At 55.7% G+C, this 21,757-nt stretch overlaps 1 protein-coding gene across 1 annotated transcript; it reads right to left on the bottom strand.

The window, feature by feature from the left end:
* Positions 1-3,521: 3,521 nt before the first annotated feature.
* UBL4B (ubiquitin like 4B) lies at positions 3,522-4,022 on the bottom strand. Its single transcript, XM_032624023.1, has one exon. The coding sequence runs from the start codon at positions 4,020-4,022 to the stop codon at positions 3,522-3,524; it is 501 nt and encodes a 166-aa protein (XP_032479914.1).
* Between the last annotated feature and the right edge of the window lie 17,735 nt (positions 4,023-21,757).

Genomic DNA, 21,757 nt, shown 5'->3' with positions numbered 1-21,757 from the left:
TCGGACATACATGGGCTGATGCCGGCATGCATGTGCAGCACCCGTGCAAGGCCCAACCGCCAGCCGACACACAAGTGTGTGCACCCACGTGTCCATCTCCCTGTTTCCACGTGTCCTATGAGCGCTCGGGTCCTGACTACGATGTATCACTTAAACAGAGCAAAGTTGGTCCAGGCCAGCTCTTCCTGCAGCCCCAACAATTCCTGGGCTTGGCCCTGCAAAGTCTCCCCTTTCTGTCCTTACATTTGCTGTGAGGGATCTTCTGGCTGGACTGCCTGGGCTCCAGCAGCCTGGACCCCAAAAGGCCAGGTGTGGACCCAGACACTGCAAGTGGCACAGAACCTAGAGCTCATTTCTGCAAACCCAGCTCTGCCACTATAGACCCCACCCCATGGGTGTGAGGCGTTGGGTGTCTGTGTTTGTGGGTGTGCACCTGTGGTGCATCATGTGACTCGGGGTGTCATGGGGCGCCCAGCCAGGTCGGATGCTGGGTGTGCTGAGCCGAGCGACAGTGCTCCAAGTGTGACATGTGGACCCCTGCGTGTCAGGAAAAGTCCCTCAGGGGCCCTTTAACTACTCGCCTTCCTATCCTTCACTGGCGTCTGGCCCTTTGTGAGATCCCCTCCCTCTGAACTTGGGCAGGACCTGTGATCTGCTTCTAACGGCAGCATCAGGCATCAGAGTCTCTGGAACCGCTGGACCTTGTAAGCTCTCTCCTTCTCCAACATCTACCAGAATTTTCATCCTGACAGACCATTCCCTGCCCCATCCTTCAGGGCTGTGGGTAAAAACCATGCAGTGAGCTCTCCACACATCCCCAGATCTCTAGCCTGGGCTGTGGCGGGGCTTCCCAAGACCCCTCTGCTGCACTGTGCAGCAACGGACAGCAGGGGGTGCACTTCTCTCTAAACGGCCTTCTCAGGGAGATAGGGCTTCTTGTCCACAACCTGAGTCCCTAGCACAAAGTAGGATCACCGTCAATCTTCATTCATCAAAGAATAAAGGACTTATGAAATAGCACACAAACTAGAGTGCTGTGTCTGCTTCTCTCAGAAAGACGATTTCGCCAGGGGCCAGGGGACCAAGGGTGCTGGCCTGCAGTTGCAGGAAGGAGCTAGGAGGAGAGGCCAGACTTCTCTGTGGATAAGAATGCAAAACTGGAAACCTGGATGTGGTAGCCATCCTAAGATGCCTCCTACTTGAGCAAGGTTGTTACCTTTAGGGACCTTGTGTCCTTTCATGGCAGGAGAGAGGTGCTGTGGTGAACTAAGTGGCAGAGCTACATGCCCAAGGCTGCAGTTTAAAAAGAGTGCCCCCCCCACCATCCTTCAAGTGGTGGGGCAGAGGAGGGGACAGGGGGGTTGCTGACACAGGTTTCAATTCGCCTTTGAGATAAGGTGAAACAGGGACAGGGAAGGATCTCCAGGGCAGGCAGTCCAGGAGCTAGGGCTCTCCACACAGAGTAGGATTCTAACCCATTGCTGGAGTATGAGGGGCCGCTCTGCCCCCAGCCTCCCAATATTCCGTAATACCTGTAAGTTCATCCATTAGGGGACAAAGCCTGTCACCCCGCAGTGAGAAACGCAGCATTGAGTAAAATATCCCTGGGAGGGGGAACAGATGGAGGCAAGTCCTTGCTCAGTTCCATGTGGTGGTGCATCCTCTCCCAGGCTCAGCTTTTGTGGGGAGGGTCAGGCGCAGGGCCCCCCTGGGAAGGGTGGAGTCAGTAGTGAGAGGCAATCACGGGCACAGAAGGGCGGAACAACTCTCCTTCCCCCCATTTTGGGCCTGGAGTCACCCTCCCCTACAACGTCGGGAACAAGCAGTGGAGGTAGCTGCTCCCAGCAAGCCCTGACACTCCCGCTAACCAGAGACAACAAAGGCTTCCCCATCCCTTGTGCCAGCTTCTCTCTCAGCAAAAGGAATAAAACGGCCCACTTATTTTTATCACTCACAGATTTCCCGGGAAATGGGCTATTAGTTTCCCTAATGTAAAAATAATAGGGTCGTCCCCCTTGGTAGATGGCACAGCCCCAGCACGAACACACTCGAAGACCCATCAGGAGGTCTCTCCTGTGGAGGCCGGGGGACCTGAGAGCAGGACCAGCCCCAATGGAGGCAGAGACACGGTTTCAGGAGTCTCTCCCTGCCACTGCCACTGCCCCACCCCGCTCTTCACGGTAGAGTCTTCACGCCTTACCCTCACAAACACCTGGGGGGGAGTAAATACTATTATAATGCACCCCAGTTAATAGGAGGCGGGGCCCCATAGGCCAAGGACAGGATGCCTCCCAGGGACCTGGGCGCTGCTTGTTCCTTTCTAGACTGTGTCTTCATCCCCTTCCTTCTATCTCCATCCCCCAGGATGGACCGACCGCGGTCACAGCACTTCTGGGACTTTGGGGGACCAGGCTCTCAGTGAGTTCCCTGCCCCCTCACACACGGGGTGTAGGGGCTCCTCAGCCCTTGGCAAGGGCCATTCTCTCACACCGAGAACAGAGAAGGGGGCCTGGCTTTCCTGTGGTCTATGGGCACTGGCCCCTCCACGCTGAGCCCAGGGCCCTGCAAGGCTGCAGCTGGCGCCTGGGCATTTAGTCACGCAGGCTGTACTCTGGTTTTATGTTGCTGCTTTACTTGTCACATTTATGACCACTCTCTCCATCTAGGCTGCACGCTCTGTGAGGGCAAGGATCCCGGCTGGTACCAGTTTTGCTCCCGGGAAGCCTGGGCAGTGGTGGGCGGGAAATGGGGGGTGCTCAGTGAGACCTGGTGATTGATGAGACTTGGGGCAGGGAGAGGTTGGGGGCACGGCTCCGTTCACACTGGCCACGGTGAATGTGCGACAATGCAACCGCCTTTTCTGCCTAAGCTTCCTGCTCTTCCTGGTCTGTGTGTGTCTCCCTGAGAGCTCCAGGCCTGGCACACAGTAGGTGCTCTCCCCTCACTCCTACCTCTGCTGTCCCTGCCCCTGCCCCTGCCCCTTAAACTGTGGAAGCACAAACAGGCGGACAGCAGGGAGAGCGTCACCCAAAGGGCAAGGGACAGCTACCTGGCACTTCTCTACCCTGGGCTGTCAGGAGGCCTTGGGGGTGGGCGCCATGGCCTGGGGATGGAAGAAAGGAACTCACATTATCTGTCTTTCTGTCCCCAAGGAGAAAGAGGGTCTGTTTAGAGCCATGGAGGTGTGCTGACAGCCTGGTTTGCTGCTGCGCGTACAGCTGCCCAGGAGGCAGTGCCCAGCCTACAAGGGGGAAGCAGCCTTTGAGCGCCCCCTTTCAGGCTGCCCATGGGGCGATCAGAGCCCCTTCTAGGGGATGGTGATGGGGAGGGGATCATTCTGTGTTTCAGAGGGGAAACCACAGGCCTAAGAGAGGAGAGAGGGGTCCAAAATCCCTCCAGTTACTTTGAAATTTCAGAAAGGGGTGGAGATGCACGTACATCAGCAGGAACTAGTGGGGAGTCGCCAGGGAGCAGGATGAGGCTGGGCGAATTTGAGCGCGCAAACGAGTAGCATGGCCGGTTTACTGCTTGGCCTCCTCCTCTTCCTCCTTGTCTCCGGGTCTCTGAGCCTCAGGCTCCCTCTCCCCCGTGGGCTCCGCGAGCGGCTCCTTGCTCAGGAGGTGGTGCGCCAGCTGCTCCAGCTCCCCCAGGCTTATCCTCTGCAGGCGTTCCTTGTGCTCCCACCTCAGCAGCTGCAGCACTGCCTCGGTGTCCTGGGGCCCAAAGTGTCTGGCTAGGACCTGGCCCAGGTGGTGCCACAGGGGCTGGGGCTGGTGGGCCTCCTCGGGCACCGTCTTCTTCAGGGGCCGCACAATGACATCGATGGAGGCATTGGGCCCAACACAGTAGTCGGAGAGATGCTTGTCATCCGCCAGAAGCTGGCCGCGGAAGAGCAGGTGCTGCAGCTCCTCGGGCACCCGCAGCCGCTCAGACACCAGCTTCTTCAGCATGGCCACGCTCTCTCGCCCCGACACCTTCAGGCTACATCTCCGGCCCAGGAGCAGCTTGACCGTGAGGAACATCGGGCCGACGGCGGAATCAGGAGGGATTCACGCTCCAGCGGCTGCCCTGAGGGTTAAGGGTCTCTGCAGGAGAAGGTGGCTTCTCCTTATCAATGGAGGGCGGTGGTCCCAGGAGGGCCCGGCCCAGGAAGACAACCATTGGCCAATGCACGGTGATGTCACAATGCTGCCTGCCAGAAGGCTCATTTGCAGAGCGGGATGTCAGGGAAGGCAGAGGGGCATTTGGGACACAGAACATCCTTCCTCCATGAGAGGAGAAAGGAGGAGAGAAGAGGAGAAAAGGAGGGTCGGGAAAGAAAACATAGGGCTAGGAGAAAGGAGAGCAGGAGGGGGAATGGGAGGGCCCAAAGGACAGGGTGGCAGAAGGAAACATGTCCATATTGACTCATTCAGCACTATATATTGGGTGTCCTTTCTGCCGGACCTGTTCCTGGGGAGAGATCGTATCACAATAGATACTTTCTGCCCTAATTTATCAAGTGTTTTTCTATCACGCACTTGACATGCTCTCTTGGATCGGGTTTCCCAGACACAAAGACAGGGATTCCCGTGCATGTATCTAGTTGGCAGGTGACCCCAGGATGCGCCAGTAGGTTGGTGAGAAAGCAAGTCGATGGGGGGTGGGGCAGCCCCCACTGCATCAGTGAGCAGATTGCCTTTGCGGTCACCTGGGAGCCCTCAGTCCCGCCAGGCACTCTGGGGGGCCTCGTGGAATACACCTGCCATGCTGCCGGGGAAGCAAAGAGGCTGGATCCATGTGTTCTCGGTCCTGCCTTTGGCCAGTGGGGTACTAACTCCTTGGCACTTGTGGTCTGAATGTGTGCAGAGCAGGCTCCCATGACCAGAGAAGACCCTTGGGCAGAGACTTGCAGGTGCTGGCCTCACCTTCAGCTCTCCCCATTCCCCCCCATCCCCCACTCAAAAATAATTCTCTCTTGTCCCAGTTAAAACCTACTCATCCAAAAGAATGGGACAACCCAAGGGAGATGCCAGGACAAATAAGTAGCTGTGAAGCTAGACATAGCTTTCAAGCTAGTAGCTATGAAACAAGACAAAACGTTAGAACTTAAAAAATCCCTCATGACCTTTGAATTCCAAAGTCAACTAACCCCACCCCGGCCCAGCCCCTTTTGCTGAAATGAATCCACCAGAGCCCATCTTAAAGAACGGGAGCACTGAGGGGCTCAGGCTGGGCCACCAGCAGGGTCCGCAGCACGGGCATGGCCTTAGCCACCCCTCCCAACCTCCGGGGCGGGTACGGTCCTTTCCTCCACCTGCCAGAGGAGACAATGGGGCTGGGCTCACACGGCCGGCAGGCAGCAGAGCTCACGTCTTTGCCGCTACCGAGTCCTGCCTCCCGCAGAGCCTGCTCAGTGCCCTCTGTGTGCCAGGCACGGCGCAGGCGCCCAGGGCTCCAAGGCCAGTAAGGAAGGGGCATGACGGGGCCTCCGCGGTGTCAGCCACTGCTGCTGCCTTGGGAGTTTTCAGTTCAACTTTTAGCTCTCCTGGGCCAAGCCCTTTGTAACTGCTGGCACATTTCAGCGCGTGAGGAAGGTGATCACCTCATTTTGGAAATGAGTGAGCGTGAAGGCCTGGCTGATGTCCACAGCTGGTGGTGGGATACTGTCAGGGACGCCTTCACCTCCTCCCAGCCCTCCATGCTCCAGGGCTGCGCTCGGCAAGCACCTACTTCTTTCCTCGCCTCCTCTCTCCCTCCTCCTTTCCTTCCTTTTGCTCCAGCCTGGGCTACACTTGATTGACACTGTTGCCAACGTCCCTGGACTTTCCAGGCTTTGCCCTTCCATAGCCCTGGGCCGATTCCCCGCCCTGGTCGCTCCTGCCCAAGGCTCTGGGAGCCTTGGGCAGCGGAAGAAAACACCTACGGAGGCCACAAACTCAGCAGCCCTCCCCTCTCCTCCTAACCCCATGTTCTCACTCTTGGCAGGTGACCAAATTCTAGTCCATAAACAAACTAAGCTCAAAAGTCAGGAATCTCCCCCAAGAATGAATGGCCCCAAGGGGGTGGGACTGGAAGGAGGAGATGTACTATGAGCGAGCCACAGGCTGGAGGACAGTGACAGTCTGAACTGGGTTGGGGTCAGTGGAGATGCAGAGGAGGGGTGGACAGAAAAAATAAGAGGGCTCCTTTGGTCGGGGAGAGGAGGCGAGGAGGGAGGCAGGGAAGGGGCAGCTGACTGGGTGGCACTCCTGTGAGTGGCACCATCAGGTTTCATCCTTTTGCTTTTGGAATCAAAACTAGCTCCTCAGCCTGGCATCCCAGAGCGTCACGACTGGCTCTGCTTCCACCCAGCCTTCCTCACACTGCATCCTCCACTCCAGCCACATCAACCCACCTTTGCTTCAACTTGCCTGTTTCATTTGAACTCTTCAACTCATCCTTCAAAACGCTGGTTAAAAACTCCTTCCTCATAAGGAAGCAGATGTAGAGAATGGACTTGAGGACACAGGAGGGGGAAGGGTAAGCTGGGACGAAGTGAGAGAGTGGCATGGACGTATATACACTACCAAATGTAAAATAGATAGCTAGTGGGAAGCAGCCACATAGCACAGGGAGATCAGCTCGGTGCTTTGTGACCACCTAGAGGGGTGGGATAGGGAGGGTGGGAGGGAGGGAGACGCAAGAGGGAGGAGATATGGGGATATACGTATATGTATAGCTGATTCACTTTGTTATACAGCAGAAACTAACACACCATTGTAAAGCAATTATACTCTAGTAAAGATGTTAAAGAAAAAAAAAAAACCTACCTCCTCCATGAAGACTTCCCTGCTTTCCCCAGTCCTGGGTGGAAGCAATCCCACTTCTCTCTGTGCAACAATTACCGGCCTTGAATGCTCCCCGTATTGATGCACCCATATGTGTCTGTGTCTCCCTCAGTGACTCGCAGGGGCAGGAAGAGGCTTCATCAGTCTTCGTACCCCCTTCCTCCAGCACACAGAGCCTGGTACACAGAAGGCCTCGCATGCATGTTTGCTGAATGAAGACAAAATTTAGACAGGCCGAGCCATGCAGGAGGATGCAGTGTCCAGTACGGCAGGCTGTGGAAGGCTATGAACCTGCCTGCAGCCTCTCCTTCTTCCCTAGAGAGACGACAATCTGAAATTACATAGAAAAGAAATCAGAAAGTGATTCCAGTCTTTACCCAAGGATCTTCTATAGTATTCTTTAAATAGCCTCCTCCCTTGGTGCATTTGGAATAAGATAGAATTTGCAGATGTACATACAGTGTGTGGTGGCCCCCATGGACTCCGTGATGGCAGAGCGTCTGTCTGTGCTGAGGGAGCAAAGGGTGGATGAGGTTTCTCCTCGGCCATCTGGGAGTTCCCAGCCCCCGGATGGGAGGACCCTGTGGTGGACAAACCGTGGGATGGACAGGATCGGAGGGAGGGGAGCTTCGGTGGGAGTCACCCTGAGCACAGCTAACATAGGAAGGCTTCCTGGGGGCCAAGGTTTGAGTCGTCTTCTGCAGGAGATGAAAGGAAGGTGAACTGGGGAGGGGAGTGGCCTGCAATCTCTCTCCCAGGCTATGGGACATCTCAGGAAAGTGACAGGGGCCAGAGTCCTGAGCTTGGAGGAAGATGAGAACCGGCCACCTGCCTCAGCCTGCCCTCCTAGATGCATCTGCCCGGGACACTGGCAGCCACTGGGGGAAAAATGTTGGGGCCTGGGCCTCTAGAAGCAGGTAGGACTACAGCTCAGGCTCCATCTCCCCAAGGCTAGTGGCCACTTGCAGGCTGGCACCTCTGCGACAGGGGTTTCAAGGGCCACAGATGCTGGGTCACACTTTCCAAATCAGGCTTCCTGGTCTGGAGAGTCTCAGTGTGTTAGTGGGCCATGAGGACAGAAGCTTTAGAATTAGCAGTGTCCCCGGAAGCTGAGAGATGGTCACCACTGACTTCTGCGTTGGAGCCCCCCTTGCCCGAGGCGGAGAGTGGAGGCACGTTGCTGGGCCCTCAAATTGTATTTGGAGCTTGGAAATTTCATAATTTTTTCCCATGCAATTGCTTGTCTTCATTATGCAGTTAGCATGAGAAAATGTAGTTGTGTAATCAGAACAGGCAATCAGACAATGATTGCCATAATTAGGGGGGAAGATTAATGGGAATGAGTGGGTTTTGCGACTTGAGGGAAAGGAACAAATGTGTACAGAGAGAACGCTGGTCAGCGGTGGGTCCCAACCCCTCTCATAAACAACTATAAATGCAATTGTGTCACTGTGAAACCAGCACAAAGTCTGCAAGAGGGGAAGAGTGGGCAGGGGGAGGGTGCTTTGGGACAGGTCTGTGGACCCTTACATGCCTGGAGCCCTTGGCAGGACTCCTGGACATTTGTACCCAAAGGGCTTGAACTCTGTAGGATAAGAGCCAAGGGTCCAGCTGCCAAGCTGGGGCTGCCTTGAGCAGCCTGCTCCTTGCGTCTCATTTGTGTCCCCTGTCTAACACCTCCCCTCTCTTGTAAAGGTCACAAGAGGCAGGTCATGCCCCCAGGACCTTAGCACAGTGTCTGACCCATAAAGACATTCAGTGTGTATTTATAAAAACTTGGAAACGTGAGCTCTCACCCCCAACTGTCAAGGAAGACCCCGTGGCATGAAGATACATGCCCAAGTGTGATTCCCCACAGGTGGGCCGAGCTCTCCTGCCGGCACAGGTAGGTGGACAGAGCGGCCTCTGCAGACCTAGCAGGCCAAGGGAGGAAGGGGCAGAGAGATGCTCGCTGACAGCTGGTGGCAGGGGTGCCCTGCAAAAGGCTCATGAAAAAGGTATGCTATGCTTCTGCCCACCTCTCTCCCTGGGCAAGTTATCAAGTTATTATTACACTTTAATAATGTCAAACTGACCTTCCAGGGGAGGCGGGGGTGGGGGGCGGGGGAAAGGCTGAGTGGAGGGGGACTAAGAGACGCTGAGAAACGGGGATGGAGACAAAGCGAGCAGAAGAAAGACAGATGGAGCCACAGAAACAGCGGAGAGGGGAGAGGGGTGGAGAACAAGAGGGCTGAGCACAGGAGATGCTTAGAAAGGGGAGAAGTCCGGAGGGATTCGAGGAAGGGGGTAGGAGTGAGGGGCAGGGTGGAGGAGCCACACAGAGGCAGCAGGGAGAAGGTACAAAAGGACACTTGTGCCAGAAAAGGAAAGAGGGGGAGCAGAAGAAACAGGAAGGAATTGTTGCTGCAAAAAAAGGACAATAAATACCTCTGCAGGCCTCCCTGCTGAGAACAGCGTCCCTCTTCCCCTCTCCTTATAGTCTGGAAATGGTTCACGGGAAAACTTTGGCAGAGAAAGTGGAGTCCGGGAGTGGAAAGCCTGAAATCCTGGTTCCGGCACCCCATGCCTCCTTCACCCCACGGCAGCCCCCCGTCCAGCACTTCCTGAGCACACAGGGTGCGCTCTGCGAGGCCTGCAGGAGAGAGCGCTGAACGGCAGGCAGGTGGGACACGGGCAAGCCCCGGACACAGCCCTGCTGCAAAGGCCGCCCTCAGGTCTGCCACCGCGCTGCTCAACACCCCATTCAGCCTGTGCCACCGCCTGTAGCTGTGACCAGGGACCCCCTGCCCCTTTGAGTAGGGGTCTCCCAGAGCTGCTCTGTGCAGGCCAGTGAGGGCTGGCCCAGGACAGGGCAGGCAGCTCTTTAGGTGGCCCCTACCCTGGGTGCCCTCCAGGGTGGGCGTTTGGTAGCTAAATGAGGCCCATCGTTCGTCCCTCATCCACTGGCTGGCACTGGTTGTCTCAGCAGCTGTACCAAAGTGGGTCTGTGGCTGCTCCAGTGGGGACCTCCAAGCCCCCCGACATGGTCCTAAGGGGCTGAGGCTGAGGCAGATGGGCCTGAGCCTGGGCGGGCAGGGAGAGGGAACTGGATGGAGCAGGAGGGAGGGAGATGGCAGGGGGCCTCGGAGCCCAGCGGACGTGGACTGCAGCCTCTGACTGAGGGTTGCCCAGCCTCTCTCCAGGCCTCGGTCCTTGCAACCACCTAGGTCCTGCCCTGCGCTGCTGGTCTGCTGGCCCTTGGCTGGGAACTGCTCAGAAGCCCAGCCCAGAGCAGACACGTGCAACTCAGACTCACTCACACCTCCTGGAAAACCTTGTGGGGCTGCAGCCTGCTGTGACCACTAGATGTCACTGGTGACCTCCCTGGGCCGCTCCAGCAGCCCCAACGGAGTGGGTCTAGGGCTTCCGCCCCCTTGGGGCCTGGGCACACAGGACTGGGACTGGGCCCAGAGCTTCATCTGGAGATGAGCCCCGTCCTCCCACAGACTGCCCGTCCTCCCCACGCCCCAACCCTCACAGGTCATGCTCCAGGCAGCCATGCTCTGAGCACAGACATCAGTGCCCACCCTGAGCTGGGCGCTGTGCCAGGTGCTGAGGCAGGAAGAAAGGATAGAAAGACACGTCCCTGTGTGGGGGACACATACACATAAACCTGTCATTTTAGCACTGGGCATTATCTTGACAATGGAGGGGAAGGAACTCCCAGCTCCAAGAGGAGGCGGGGGTCAGGCCAGGAAAGCTTCTCCAGGGAGGGACCTGGGTGGGTCTGAAGGAGAAGCAGGAGCTTCCCTCCGTGAAAAAGGCAAGAAGGGCACCCTGGCTGAAGGTCCAGCATGCACAAGCCCACGTGTAAGAGTGTGGGACTCAGTGCAGGTGGAGCATGGTGGGCGGGGGTGAGAGATGGGGCAGGATAACCAGGCAGGGGCCAGTCACCTTCATACAAAGTGTTCACTGCAGCTAAAACTTCTCTGAATTATCCACGTCTCACCCTAAATCCCTGCAGTGCACGTAGGAGCCCCAAAGGAGCAGCCCCCAGCTCACACACACAGACACACACACAGACACACACACACACGCCGCCAACCTAAGCTAGGATCTGCAAAGAGGCTTTCTTTCCCACGCCATCTTTGTGCTCTACCAGGGCTGCAGGAACACCCACCCAGCACTGCTGCCGAGAGGGAGTTCCCTCCTCCCCAGGGCCTTCCCCGGTGGGCCCTGGTGGAGACGCTGCCCACGGCGCGGCTGGTGGCCTGTCATCTCAGTTGGGGGTGCTTCAACTGTGATCCACACTGGGTGTCCTCTCGGCCTATCTGCACCCCGGGGCTGCGTGATTTCAGATGATAAAAGATAGTCTGCTTCAGCCTGTAGCCACGGTATCTGACGTTCATTTAAACATACTACATGTGCTCTGAACTTTAAAGGGGTGTATTAGAAACCCTCAGAAGTCGGCAAGACGACTCCTCAGAGAAGGAACCATGAGTGGGCCCTGGGAGTGAGGGGGGAGCTCCGCTCCCCGAGCCAGGGCTGGTTATTCATGCTGCATCTGCGCCTGCGTTCCGCAAACATTCCTCACACGCTAAATCCGTGCCAGACGTTTGCGCTAGACGGTGAGGAGTAATCTCTGCTCTGCAAATCTAGCAGGGGCAGAAGGTGGGGCTCGGGCTGGACTCCGACTTGGCAGGTGGGGCACCAGAGGGGCAGGTGAGAGGGAGAGAAGCAGTTTTCTTCTGTCCTAGAAAAAGGGACAGGCATGAGGCTCTGGGAAGAAAGCTAAGGCAGAACCAGCCATTACCAGCTTCCCAACATCCATCAGGGCAGCATGGGGCGGGGGGGGCTAACTGTGAAAAGCTTTGTTCCAGGCCAACTTTAATTGAAAGTCCTCCGGGAGGCTGTGAGCAGCAAACGATCAGATAGTGTCAGAGATCTGGGGAGGGATGTGTGGGGCGAAATAGGAAACTGCCTTCCTCACTTGGGGCCAGGGAGTGGGGATAGCTACAGGGTCCTGGTGGCTGAGGCAGGGCCTGATATGCCAGGCCGCGTGGAGCATTATGGGGCAGATTCTGGTTCCATTAGGACTGACGCTCTGCAGCCCATCATGTGTCCTTCAGTTCCTGAGTACTATTTCCCCCTTCACGTCCTAAAAAAGAAAAACAATCTATAGTTTTGTCTTGGATGCAGCAATAAGAAAGATTTATTCACATCTAAGCCAGATTAAATGGAGACGCAAAGGGGCTCCTGGGTCAGGCAGAAGGGTGGTAGCTGGGTCCACAGATCCAACTGAGGGCCAGAGTGGTTCTGGAGGGCCTAGCATCGGCGGGTACCGCCCTGGGAACAGCTTTGATTAATCCTCCCCTCCCTCCAGGGATGACTGCTCTTTGAAGATCTGTGTCATCAATCAGAGTGGCAGGAACCCTCCACCATGCAGCAAAGATCAAACGTGATGCCTTAAAACTGAGGACAGAGGAGGTGCCCACAGAGCCCTGCCCTGAACAAACTCCTGCTCTTGCTGGTCTGCGAGTCCACCACTGGGTCTGGATGGAGAAGTCAGTGGCCATCCTATGCTACCACACTGATTCTGCAGGACCAAAGGGGCCCCTTGCCGCTCCTGGTGAGAGGCCAAGGCTGGTCCTCCAACAGGGCAGCTTGTTCCACCATCTCAGTCTGGCTGTTGACCTAAAGGATGCTCAGGCCAGCCCTTGGTTGAGATTCTTGCCTACCAGCCCCCTTCCCTGAACTGATTGAAAGGCAGTCTCCTGCCAGGGAAAACGGCATGTAACCAGCCACAAGACCGTTGCCCCAAAGACGCTGGGACCAAAATGGAGGTCCAGAGAGAAAAGAGGAAAGAAAGCTGGGAACAGACCAGGTGAGGCTGGGCTTGGGGGCACTGAATTACCTGGCAGGCAGGCCTCTGTCAGGAGAAGAGGGACCGAATTACAGCTGACAAAGGAGCTAGTGAACTTGGATGTGACTTGGGCTTGGACAACTACAAGGACGTCCAGCTGGCAGGTGGGGCACTGGGCTGGGCAGACTGTTGATCCTGTAGTGGTTGACTTCCTGCTCTTCCAGCTGGCAGTACTAACCAAAGGCTGTAGCCAAAAGCAAGAGGGAAAACTTCTAATCCAACCAACAGCTGGTTGAACGTTCCAGGCAGCAGCATGGGCCGTATCAACCAATGGAAAAACTCGGGCCCAGTCAGGAGCTGCCTCACCCTTCCTAGGAGATATCAGAATTTCTTCAACTGAGTCAGTCCTGGTATGGAAACCCAAGAGACCAGCAGCCTGAGATCCCAGCTGATGGCCTTCCCGGGGTCACCAACATGGGCTCAAGAGCTTCTCAGCTGTAAGAATATCACCCTGGACATTTTGGACATTAAGTCCATTTCCTAACAAATGCTCCTGGGACTCCTAGACAAGTCAACCCATTATTCTCATTCACAGGGGACTGATTGAGAGTTAAGTGTCGGGGATAGCAGGGCTCAGGGTCAGGCAGGGAGCACACAGCAGCAGGACCAGATCCGAGGGTGGCAGGGGCCCTTTGCCTTGGAGAGAAGTAGAGAATGTCCAGGGAGCCACGAGCCAGCTATCAGCCCTGCCCCTCCCTTGGCCTCTCCAAAATACTGTCCCCCATTGACACCCTTAATATACCTGTATCTTCCCACCCAGCAGAACTCTGTACCTCAGATTCAGTAACTGATGGCTTGAGGCTGTGTCTGGCATTTTCAGTTGGTTTGGACACAAGGTGCTCAAAAGAGGCCTGGGAGGCAGCGGGCAGGTGGCTGAGTGATGGTAGGGCCAGGCTGAATAGAGGCTGAGAACTGGTCCTGCAGCCCTACCTCTGGACACCAGCTTCCTGGCAGGATGGCAGCTGCCCATCAGACGCCAGTGTCTGTCAGGAGTGGTGTGTCTACAGTGACAGCCCTGGGGCCGGGAAGCGGGGTGTGGGAGCCAAGACGAGAAGAGGAAGGCTCCAGCCTAGAGAGTTGTGGGGAAATGGAAACAAGGCCCTGGCCTATGGCTTCTGACTAAGCTTAGGTGCTGGGGATCTGGTCTTCAGCCCTGAGACCCTCTGGCCCCTCGGCTGAGGAAAGGCAGAAGCGACCGAGCTGGGTTCTTTGCCAGACAGGAACCAATGGCCCAAGAACAGGGTCTGGTGGGAATCCCGTGGGTTGGCAGATCGGCTCTCCTCACCCAGCTGCTTGAGGGGTCACAGAGTGGTCAGCGCAGGAATCGCCTGAGCTGTCCAAAACCACAGTGCACCCTCTCCAGCTCATGGCTGGGGAGATAGGTAAAAGGGGATCTGGGTTCAGAAGGATTTAAGGTAACATTTAGGGAGAAATTTCTGATATGAAACTGGGATGCTGCTTCGTGTAAACTTTTAGCAATAAAGAGAACAAGCCCTGGGCTTCCCTGGTGGCGCAGTGGTTGGGAGTCCGCCTGCCGATGCAGGGGACACGGGTTCGTGCCCCGGTCCGGGAGGATCCCACGTGCCGCAGAGCGGCTGGGCCCGTGAGCCATGGCCGCTGGGCCTGTGCGTCCGGAGCCTGTGCTCCGCAACGGGAGAGGCCACAGCAGTGAGAGGCCCACGTACCGAAAAAAAAAAAAAAGAGAACAAGCCCTGTTTAATCGACCCAGTTAGCCAGAAGCAGGAGGATGGAGAGGCAGATGACCTTGACAAGCAGATGCCCTTGACAAGCCTTCATGGTAAACTCAAGCAGGGGTGCCAGGACAGAAAGACCCCTGCACTTGGGTCCACCAGGCCTCAGCCTAATGCAACAGGAAAAGAACAACTGAGATGTAATCCTTGTGTTCTGCTCAGTAGAAGAGGTGATGAGACGGTCCTGCTGTGGCCTAGCCTGGGGACCCCTGGGTGGTAGAATCATAGATTGCCAGAGAGAAAGGGGAGCTCAAAGAACAAGACCTGCTACCCCTATCAAGAAACTGGGACCAGAGACGTAACTTGCTATTTTCAGCCCTATTTTGGAGGGGTTTCCATGCCCGTGGACCCCTGCGAGAATGCCTTCCAGGAGAGGAGCTGAAGCCCAGCCCAAGGAAATGAGGGAGGACAGCCACGGGGAGCTGGGTGTGGGGAATGGTCCCCAAGGCCCCAGCCAAGCTTCTGGGCCCCAGATGAAGAGTGAATTGCTGGTTCCCCCTGGAAGGGAGTAGTCAGTCACCCCGTAAAAGTTTATTTTTATACATGTCTGATCTATTTCACATCCTCTCAGATATTTTGACACATATACAGGAAATGTAACTCTCCCCCATATGGCAGTGTTTGGTTGGCCAGACCTGGGGAAACTCAATAGGGTCACAGAGAAGCAGAGGGGAGCTGCAGCGTCAGGGAAGAATGCCAGAGGCCTGAGGCCACAATGGGCACCTGGGGCCAGCAGGCCAGGGACAGGAGTCAGAGCGAAGTCAATGCAGAAATCCCCCTGCCCGGGTACAGGGCTCCAGGGCCCCAAGCCTAGGAGGCTGAATGTGCTCCGGCCACTGCTCCCAAGGACGGACGAAGCGATCCAGGAGAGGGCAGCTAGAGCCAGAGAATGGGGCTGTTAGAAAGATAAAAACAAGTCAGGCCTGAGAGCCAAAGGCTGAGACGCCTCAGACATCAGCAGGGCTCTTCTCCCCGCCCCCGCACCCTGGCCTCTGAGCGAGAGACTTACAGCTCAAATGAAACAAAGGTAAGGGGGAAAGAGCTCTGGGATGGGCGCTGCCCACCTGGACCTTCCCTGCCTCATTGAACTTCTATGGGCCTCAGTTTCCTCATAGACACATCAGGTTGATACTATTCAGCTGGGAGGCCGGGAAGATTAAAGGGGAGAATGAATGTACTGTTTCTCAAAAGGGTCTGATAAAGAAGAGCTTTGGCAAATGCTAGTTCTCTGTCCTGAACTATAAAATGCGGGGGATGCTGGTGTCTCCTGTGCAGGGCAGCGGGAGGTAGAAATGGGACGATGTGAGTGAATCACGCGGCACAATGCCTGGCTCCAGGGCTGGCCAGACTCTTCGGTTCTTTCCTTCGGAACACACCGGGTCTTTACGTGATGCTGGCGTCCACGTAGGGGTGTGAGCACAGGATGCTGTGGGAGAACAGAGAGGGGCGGCGTGCCCCTCCACACGGGTCAGGGAGGGTCCTTCTCAGCTCTCCCAGAGAGGAAAGTAAACTCCTCATTCCATGAGGGACAGTGGCCAGAATAGCACACTCACTTTATGGGGCCTTTTTTCCCTTTTTTATTTTTATTTTTTGAAGTTGAAATTCACGGACATCGCATTCCTACAGGGTGCCCTGCGGAGACAAGTTGATGGATGGGCATCCCTAACTCACAGAGTTGAGATGGGGGCAGATGCCCAGCGCTCTCCCCGTGATCCCTTAATGCTGGCATCAGACGCAGGGCATGGCAAGATGGGCCATGGAACAAACTCTCCAAATGAAGCCATTTGGACTGTCCTACTGCTGCGTGTTTGAAAACCACACGGATAGCCTGGCCTCTGCCTATGTTTCCAGGGCTTCCTTCCCCCTGGCTGTGGGCATTGCCGGCCTGGAATATGTCCCTGCCTTGGTCACCACTGCCCCAGCGAGCTGGTTCAGGATCTCAAAGAACTGAGGAAGAGCCTCACAGCGCCGGCTTGGTAAATGGAGTGTGACAGCTGAGAAGTCGCTAAGCCCTCCACTTCCTCCCTTCTCCTCTGGGACCCAGAGGGTTGAAGCTCCGAAAAGCCTGGGGAGTGTCAGTCGGTGGAGGCTGTACTTGGCCTCACCTCACCCCATTCCCCCACCCACCTCCCTGTAAATCCTGGCGACACAACAGGAAGGCCCTTTAACTAGCACATAAAAGTGCTTTGGGCTTTCAAAGCCCTGCTCTGCATTTATGGGGAGCCCGAGACTTTTATGGGCCATTTCTAGTCCTCCTCTCCCTGACCTACTGATGCATCGCGGTTTCTAGCTGTGGTGTGGGCAGTTGTCACAGCCCAAGGCAAGTGACCATGGGGCAGGGAAGGAGAATGAGACAGCCCTGAACCTGGGAGGCGACCCTCAATGCGCCAGCGCGGCCCTCTGATTGGCCCCTCTGTCCTTCACTGGGGCTCAAACTAAGGTCGTACAAAGTTGGTATTGATCAACTGACTGATTTGCAGTCACGGTAACTGTGGGTCAGTCTTGGAAGGGGCCCAGCAAACTCCTCTGAAGGACAGGGAGGGCCTTGTCCTAAGAGGTATGCAGCCCATTCTGGAGTTGGCCAGGCAGGTGAGCTGTTCACACTAGCATTCAAACAGTGGATTTTTAAGATCTTGTTTAGCCCTGAAAGATTGAAGCTATAGACATCTAAGGATTTGGGGGAAAGATGATTAAGTATCTCTCCAATGTACAGCTAGAGCTTCATCCCAGCAGCCTCACAGAAGAGCCCAGGAGAGTTTTCCCCACCTGGGCCTCCGATCCTACTCGGTGCAGAGATCTCTCTGGCTCGGTGCATGGGCAGTGGGGATGGGGTGGGGCAGCCTGGGAGCTGACAGAAGCCTGGTGGAGAGGAAGAAGCGGCCAGGGTCTCCACCTGCTCCCGGGGTCTCCCTGTTTCTCCTGCCTGGAGACCTCAGCCAAGGAGGAAGCCCAGCCCTACAGGCTCCCAAGGCAGACCCCGAGACCCCTCACTGAGGCCTGCCTGTGTCCCCTCTCCATCCTGCTCACTGCCCCTCCTTTCTTGACTGTCTTCTCTATCAAGCTCCTTCTCTGCTATTTCTGTGGCGGCTGTTGTTAGTTTTTCCTCTCCCTCCTCATTCTCTCCTTTTCCTTTTCATTAGTCTCACCCCTATGCTCATTCTCTGGACCCTTCCACGTTGTATTTACCTTTTCTTTCTCCTCTTTCCCTTTCTATCTTTTTTATTTGACCTACCCATCTTATTCCCTCCTCTCTTGGACAAGACTGTCCCTTAAGGTCTCATTTAACAACGAAATCACATAATTTTTAAGATTCAATAAACACAGCACTTTCATGGTTATTATTACGTTTAAACTTCACCCTCATTCTCTGAGGTTGAGTCTGTTCCCATTTTACAGGTGCCAAACTGAGGCTCAGAGAACAGGCATGATTTGCTTAGAACCACACAGCTCTTAGATGACTGATCTAGGATTACCTCCACCTGCCTTCAATAATAACGATGATCAAGATTTCTTATGGTAGCGGTATATAGTAGAGTGCCAGAATATAGTATAGTATATGCCAAATACAGATGGTATACTTAGGACAGTGTACAGTACAGGGCTGAGTGTTTGTGTTTGTGTTCCCAGCTCACGCCCCTATGAGGTAGGTACTGCTGTTACTACCCCGTTTTACAAATGATGAAACTGAAGTGCAAAGAGATGAAATAACTTGCCTACGTAACTAGTAAGCAGCAGAGTAAGATTCAAGCCCGGGCACCTGGCCTCCGGACTCTGTACACACCATCTGCACCATCACTGGGCCCTCCCTCCTCTCCATGCTCTGCAGCAAGTGGTCCCTTCATCAGGAAATTCAGGGTGATGGAGGCATCACCTCTGGCTCAGACAGTAACAGAGTCCTTAGGGGCCTATGGGCCTAGCCTACCAGGGGAAGGGGTCCACAGTGTGTGTCTGGGTCTGTGTGTCCTGAGGAACTCCAAGGCCAAGTGCTGAGCAGGGATGTCACAGGGGTCGGCTGAGACAAGGGGATTATGTCTCATTTCCAGACTAGAGAGAATAAAGGCCTCCATTTGGAGCCCCTGCCCCCCAGCTGGCCACTCTGCTCCCAGAAGGGCCTCTCGTTCCCCTTCTGGGAAGGCCTGGAGAACTTGTCCCTCCTCCTGACCTGCCCGGGGAGCAGCAGCTGAATCCTGCTCAGGGAGGGGTCCATCCACTATTGCTGGACAGCACCCCACTTGGATGCATGGCCTCCCCAGCTGCTGGGGACTTCTTGGCGGGTACCTGGTCTGGCTCTCCCCCCCTGGCATGGCGAGGAATGTGCTTTTGTCATCCTATCCTCCCTCCCCGACCCTAGCCCAGCGCACAATTGGATTAAGAACAAAAATACGAGCTGTGTTTGTTTTAATCAGCTTCAAGACATGGGGGCTTTTAAAGGGAAGGAGAGCAGGCCGGAGCTGGCCCCGGGGCAGGCAGGCTGGGCGGTGATGCCATCCCAGGGTCAGGAGCACGCCGAGCAGTGAGGGCATCTGCAGGGCAGATCCTGGGGCAGATAAGGGCTGAGAGGGAGAGGCCCTGGGGGGCCCGGGGGCTGGGGTCTGAGGGAGGATGAAAAGGACAGGAAGGAGGGAGGGAAAGACACAGCTTTTCCCTAAGAGTGCAGAGGGCTGGTAGCCTACAGTCCCCGTGCTGGCACTGGTGTGAGGCAGGAGGGGAGGATGCTGTGAGGCTGGGGGAGCCCCCTGGAGCCCAGAAGAGCCAACGGGGAGTCGTTTTTTCCAGAGAAGAGGCTTCCTCCTGGCCCTTGGAATGAGGGATGATGGGAAAGAGGTGAGGGAGAGTCAACCGTGGTCCCCACCACCCAATGGCAGGAAAAATCCCTGCCAGGGGCCACCACGGAGTCTGAGCAATGGTGTCTGGACTCAAGCTTCATGCCAGAGGTGCCAGCACCAGAGGGGACAGGTGCTGATGGTGAGTCAAACACACAGAACCCAGTGGAAATTGCGAGGTGTCAGGGTCAGGTTGAGGGAATCAAGGCCTGAAGGAGCAAGAGGCTGGAAAAATAATGCCATAACTGGGCAGATTTCAGGTTTGATGAAGACCTGGAGGCTGTGCGGTGTAGAGGAAGGGCTCGGAAGTCGAGCCAGGGGGTGCTCTGGGATCCTGGAGCAAATGCTTTTTAAAAAGCTCCTGTGGCCACACAGCTGTACACTTGCTATCCGAGTGGCTATCCTCACATTGCCCTGTGAGCCAAGGAAAGCGGCCCAGAGGGGTTCAGGGACTGGTCCAAGGTCACACAGCCTAGGAGAGAAGAAGCTGGTACAATCACCGAAGGCTCGGGATATCTAGCCAGTGCTCCAACCCCCATGAATGGAACGGCCTCGGCTAGTTCTCAGGTCAAAGCCTCCAGATGGAAACAATAACATCAGACAGTTAAGGGCAGAACCCCCAGAGGCCCTTCCCAGACCCCTCCTGCTCCCCGGCCTTCCGAGCACCAGGAGAAAGGCTTGGACTGGCTCTGCCCATGCCCCAGTCACACTCCAACACTTTGGGCCACCCTTGCCCGGAGGCGACTATGAGGTGACAGCTGGACCTCTGGGCCAATCCCCACTCCCCCTTAGACCAAAGCATGGGCTCCTTGGGACAGAACTGGGTCTTCTAATTCAGGTCCAAGGAAGGGAGGGCTTTTGTCCACGATGATGCTTTTACCAGTCAGAGGTGAAAGAGAAAAATCGATTATGAATTCTGTATATGGTAACATTTAGTCAGCTTTTAAATTTGAAATATCGTCTCTCTTCTGATTTAAAATGTTCTTCTTTCTTGTTACAAAACATGATGAAAGTAGGACTTCTAGAAAACCTATTCTTGGCAAAATTATAATTGTCAAACCTATGTCCATCCCCTTAATTTTTAATTGGTCCATAAAATCCACAAGTTTGGGAACAACTGTTATTATTTGATTTGGGGACGTTCTTCCCCAGCCTGAGGCACAGTTCAGACCTCTGCACGCTGCGAGCGCTTAATACACGTGGAGCATGGGACATATTACAGCCTGGGTCAGCAGGGACTTCGGGTGGGGAGATTGGGGCCATAGAATCTCAAATGGCTGGGCAAGCCTGAGCAAATTACTGCACTTTCAGCCTCAGTTTCCTCTTGTGGAGGAAGAGACAGAGGAGGAGACAGGACTTTCAGGCAACCTCTAAGATGAATCCCAAGGGCAAAATTCCACAGCTCCGGGAAGGGTGACTGAGCTCCCGGGAAAGAGACTGGCCAGTCTCAAGCACTGAGTCTGCAGCTCTGCTCCAGGCAGAGGCCTGAAGGGGGTCGGGGAGAGGCACCTGTTCAGTCAGCCCACATGAGAGAAGTTCTAGTAACAACAACCAAGGGTCTGCTGGTCATGAGACAAGAGCTTAACTGGACAGTAGCCAAGACTTAGGCCCAACCCAAATGAATGCCCACTGGCCCACGCCTTTGGATGCATCTCCCAGCCCCGCCAGGCTGGGACCAGGCTGAGAGCCGTCCTTCCACCGTGAGTCTCCCCACCCCTCTGTAGGTCAAGTGGATCTAGTCCAATGCAGCCAGCCTCCACTTAGCCCCTGCTCTGTGCCAAGGGCAGGGGACGCACACGTGATCCAGGAAAACGGTGCACACAGTAGTGCCACATCAGTTAAATTTAGAATAGAAGAATTCATGAGTATCCAAGTGTGTTAAGAGGCAATTAGACTAAACAAAATACGAGCAGTCTCCACACTTAAGGACCGGTCCTCGGAAAATAACTACTGACCTGAGGGGGATACGGAGGAGAGAGGAGACCCAGTCCTCCCCTAACGAGAATTCTGGACAACAGAAAAGGCGGGTGTCGTGCACAGACCCAGCAACAAGGTAAAAGCAGAGGCAGAAGGCGTGGACTTGGCCATCCATGGGGCCTGGGATGCAGCCATCTCTCTGAATGCGGAGCAAGATTAGAAAGGACGTGTGCCGGCCCAGAGCCAGGCACTGGCACCCCAGGCACTGTCTCCAGCGTGTGGGTGACTTCTTAGCCCTGATCCAGTTGTGAAGCAGGAAAGAGGTGTCTTTGCCAGGGTCCTTGGGTGCAGGGCAAGTGGGCACAGATGCCTGCGCTGAGTATGGAAGGAACAGGGAGCCGTGGGGGCAGGGTGGTCGTAGCCCTTCCACCCCCTCGGGCGGCTCAGCTCTGCACAGTCTCAGCCCCATTCCCCAGACACCAAGGGACACCCGCTGCTGACACCATGGCATTGGGTTTCCCCTGGGCTGGCTCAGGCTACTGTCACCAGGCCTGC

The sequence above is a fragment of the Phocoena sinus genome, chromosome 1 (assembly GCF_008692025.1).
Source record: "Phocoena sinus isolate mPhoSin1 chromosome 1, mPhoSin1.pri, whole genome shotgun sequence".
In the NCBI taxonomy this organism is placed as follows: domain Eukaryota; kingdom Metazoa; phylum Chordata; class Mammalia; order Artiodactyla; family Phocoenidae; genus Phocoena; species Phocoena sinus.
The sequence above is the reverse complement of the archived record's forward strand: the minus strand, read 5'-3'. Positions and strand labels throughout refer to the sequence as shown.